Source organism: Cyprinodon variegatus, unplaced genomic scaffold (assembly GCF_000732505.1).
Source record: "Cyprinodon variegatus isolate N-32 unplaced genomic scaffold, C_variegatus-1.0 Scaffold316, whole genome shotgun sequence".
Lineage (NCBI taxonomy): Eukaryota > Metazoa > Chordata > Actinopteri > Cyprinodontiformes > Cyprinodontidae > Cyprinodon > Cyprinodon variegatus.
The window spans coordinates 894,293-898,641 of NW_015150769.1; the positions used below are offsets into that span (position 1 = coordinate 894,293).

The window sequence follows — 4,349 nt, forward strand, 5'->3', positions numbered from 1 at the left end:
AGGCATCCATGTTTGTCAATGTCACTAACCAGTAGGTGGCAGTAGTGTTCTTTGACAAACATGGATGCCTCCAGTAAAGCACATTCACATGAAAATTACTCTGAATTAAAAACACTGATCATTTATTGAACAGGATGGAATCATTTCAGATTTAAAGAACTTTCAGAAGCAGAAAACATGATTTTTGATTCTAAAGATGTTTCTTGTTCCTATGGATTATGTAGGAAATTAACTGTGTCTGTTTTCAGATGATCTAGCCTTGTTTATTTATTTTCTCAATAAAAGTTTAAAAAATTACCCTTTAAAAAAGAAAAATCCAGAGGTTTTTATTGTCTTTAATTTATCACGAGTAGACGTATAAAGATGGATCACAACATAAAAGTTGGTTTGATCTTTTCTTTCTCCACTTTAACCATAAATGGAAATATTAAATTAGAACCTTTATATTGTTCCCTTCTGCTTCCCACATTAAGTCCCGGTCTGACATAGAAAGAGGTACATAGAAGTTAAAATCCAAATTTCTAGCAATCATAAAAATAATTGTATGATGAAACAGAATTTAATACTCAATTAAATCAGATGCATTTGTTACATCAAACCAGTCACTTATGGGGCTTGTGCATCATTACGCGGGCATTACGCTGTCGTTAGAAGTTCTGGACTCATTATTAATACTCTATGCATACGCCCAAAATTGAAAAAAATCCATAGAAAGTTCAGCGTCTGCCAGCATTTTAGGAGCTTCTGGGACGTCAGGCAGATGCTGGATATAGATGCTCAGGGTGTGAAAGGAGCCTGAAAGATCTGCATCATTTTCCCATCAATCTCCAACCTATTAAAAGATTCAAGGGAAATTTATTTTATGAATGAGATGGATAAATGCCAGTGAATAAAAGTTTGCCTTTTTTTGGGATTACTTATTTAATGTTTATCTCTTAAATCTTTCACATGATCAAATTCCAACAAATAGAAAAACAAGATGAAATAGATTTTAATCAGAAATGGGTCGGTTACTGGTTTCCAGGTAAAACCCGCTAAGATAAAGTTAAAACCACTTTAGTTTCCTGTCATACTGGTCCTCTGATAAGTGATTTGGTTAAACTTTATAATAACCATCATTTATAGATAGTAAAGAAAGCAGTTATTAATGAATAACAGATGCTTTATTTGTTTGATCATTTATAAAAGGTAAATACCGGTAGGTAATTTATTAAGGCCTCTGATGTTGGTGTTAGGATCAAACTAAAATGACAATTTGATCTGTTTACCTTTTATAAATGGTTTAGATTAGATTAGATTGGATTCAATTTTATTGTCATTACACAGGTTCAGGTACAAGGCAACGAAATGCAGTTTAGGTCTAACCAGAAGTGCAAAAGCAGCAAGTGCAGGATTTACAATGGTTCAATAAATACACACTGGAAAAAAGATCTAGAAATAAGTAAACATTTCTTAAATGAAGTGTATTTACCCTTAAGTGGGTAAATGAGATAGTTTGCCACTGGAATTACTAATTTTACTCTTATAATAAGATAATTAGATCATATGCACTTGAAATAAGACAATGCAATTGAGTTTTCTTGTTTTAACTTTAAGTTGTCTTGTTCCATTGGCAAAGTGTCTCTTTTACGTCCTTAATCCAAAAACAAAAGCACTTATTTTAAGAAAAAACGACTTATCCAGATTTTAATTTTTTCCAGTGCAGGACATGGATTTCTACTGAATGAGAATAGAGATGAATACTATTATAAATAATGAATATAATATATAGATCACTATTTTTATTAACTAAATTTACAGCTGGATATGTACCGAATATAATATACGGGTGGATATTACTATTAAAAAAAGGGTTTTTACAGTTATGTACAATAGCATAATATACAGAAGGGTTTTACTATAAAATCAATAAATAGAGTTTGGACAGAAGTGGGAAAAAGTTGTTCTCTAGTCTGCTGGTTCTGGTCCGGAGGTACGCCTGCCGGAGGGCAGGAGAGAAAACAGTCTGTGGGATGGGTGGATGCAGTTAATCAATGATTATAAAATATAGTAAACTGTTTATCGTTTATAAACGGTCTCTTTGCCATTTATAAATGATGCTTATATAAAATAGTTTTCAGTGATATTTGGGTACAGAGAACTTTTCAGGGGTCTGACTTCAACAAGTTGGAGCTCCGCTCCTGTTTTTCACTTCATCAATAAAGTACCGAACTATAACCCTGGATTACTGCTTAACATGCTGATGACCATACGTCAAAATCCGTCAACATCTGCATGATGCATAAATGTATAACTATAAAGCATCTCATGCTCATCCAGTGTGATTTCCAGCGAGTCACAGTAGAGTGAGCTTTTTCGCCTCAACTATTATAAGGACCTACTGCGCTACGCTGACAAACTAATTTCATCCACATTGAGGAAAGTCAGTATTTCCCAGTGTCGTAAACCTAAAAGGAAATAAGAGCTGATTAAATCTGACAACCCACTGATTGTTCACGTTTCAAAAAGCATAGCTCAGCAATGAAACTGTAATTAGGAGATAAGATCTCATAATATTAAGATCAGGATGTCATAATTATGAGATAATATCTCCTTATTATGAGACACTGATCTCGTAACTAAACGCTATTTCTGACATTTAGAATTGAAAACCTTCCTGGATGGAAGAGAAACGTCTTCAAACTGGGAAACAAAGTCCAGTGGATTGATTTTCATGTTCTTGTTTTGGAAAACCGAAAAAATCTAAATAATAGTGAAAGCTGCAGTGAAAGATTTAAAGTGGGAAAAGGTTGAAAGTATGACGGGAAACCAGTAGGACCATCAGAAACTAACAGAGTGACAATAACTTAAAGATAAATTAGAATCATGAGGATTAATTTGATTAAGTATTTGTTATTGATTATGTTTTGTTAAATTGAATAGTTTGGAAAGTTATAATTTATTATATTTTTGGGAGGGTGAGTCTTGTTTCCTGTTTCCTTGTTTGGCTCCTTATCAGTTGGTGGCAGTGATGCACTTTAACTAGTTTACCAACCGCCATAAAACACTATGAGAAGAAGAGTCAGAGTCAGCACTTAAAGTCAATACTCAATAGAGAAAATAGGATTTTCAATATAAACCTTTTAAGAAGTAAATTAATTCAGCTAGAAACCAGTTGCTGGATTATTTAATTGTATTTAAAGTAAGAATATAAGCGTGTGTTTGCATGTGCATATGCTCATATATTATATATAAGTGAGTTTGTTGAATTGATAGATAATATGCAGATTTGTGTGACATCATTGATGACCTCACTCCAGTCTGATAGGTGGCGGTAAACGTACCGTCAGTTGGTTACCATCCGCCAACAAAAGAAGAAGAGTCAGAGCTTTCCTTGTCTCTGATTGGTCAGCGATCAGGAAGTTACCGGATAGCAATGTTGTTAGCTTCACTGGCTAAAAGAAAGTCGTCTTAATTTATTTCCCAAATTAATCTGTATTTAATTTTTCTCTTCGTGATAATATCTTCCTGATGAAATCTTTTTAACATGTTTTCCTCTGTGATTGTTTCCCTCATGATTAGCTGCAGGGACCGTTAGCTACCGGGAAGCTAACGCAGCTCCTCCGCTGGGGGGGCAGGAATAAATAAATACCAGCCTGTGTTTAAGTTTGATTTATCTGCAGACCGAGATTCTGGGACCAGTTAGTGAAAACAAACCCAGCGAGCCGCCCTGCTGGGCCTTTATTTGCACCATTTCACACCAGGATTGTGAAAATCCTGATCGAGATGATGAAGGTTGAAGAAGGTGATCCTGGAGGCTCAGTGTCCAACATCCCTGCAGATCATCTCAGCTCATCAGAGGAGCAGAAGGAAGACAGCAAAGAGCTCAGTAAGGGACTCACATCCTGCATGTAATCCACAGGCAGAGATTAGGGTTCATCAGATTAATCCTTTAATTTAATCCAGTAGGCTGATCAGAGAAAATAAAAACCAGAATGAGGAAAAGATGACACAAATCAGTTAGTGAATAAACAGCTGCTTCAAAAATACAGATCATGTTTTCAGTTTAATGAAAAATTCACGCAGGGTTCCTTTATTATTATTTATTATAACTGTCTAAAGAGAGTGAATTAGTGATGGTTAATGAGGCAACTTGATTATGTCTCACAGAATACTGCCACCTGCTGGACATTTAACCTCTTAAATCCACCCAATCTGAAGTGATCCTGGCATATTTTATATTTACCCCAATGGAAAAACAAATACCTTAGGAACTGTAAACCCAAATTTACGGAAGAGGATTAGGGCCACTGAAAAAAAAATGTTAACTGATTTTTTAAATTATTTTATTTCAGTATAGTATGGGAAAA

At 34.7% G+C, this 4,349-nt stretch overlaps 1 protein-coding gene across 1 annotated transcript in view; it reads left to right on the forward strand.

Annotated features, from left to right (window-relative positions):
• Positions 1-3,713: 3,713 nt before the first annotated feature.
• LOC107090927 (gastrula zinc finger protein XlCGF57.1-like) overlaps positions 3,714-4,349 on the forward strand; it is a 3,169-nt gene continuing 2,533 nt past the window's right edge. The window contains exon 1 of the mRNA XM_015384572.1: positions 3,714-3,868. Coding sequence (XP_015240058.1) covers positions 3,766-3,868 — 103 coding nt within the window. The 5' untranslated portion in view covers positions 3,714-3,765. The remainder of the gene's footprint in view (positions 3,869-4,349) is intronic.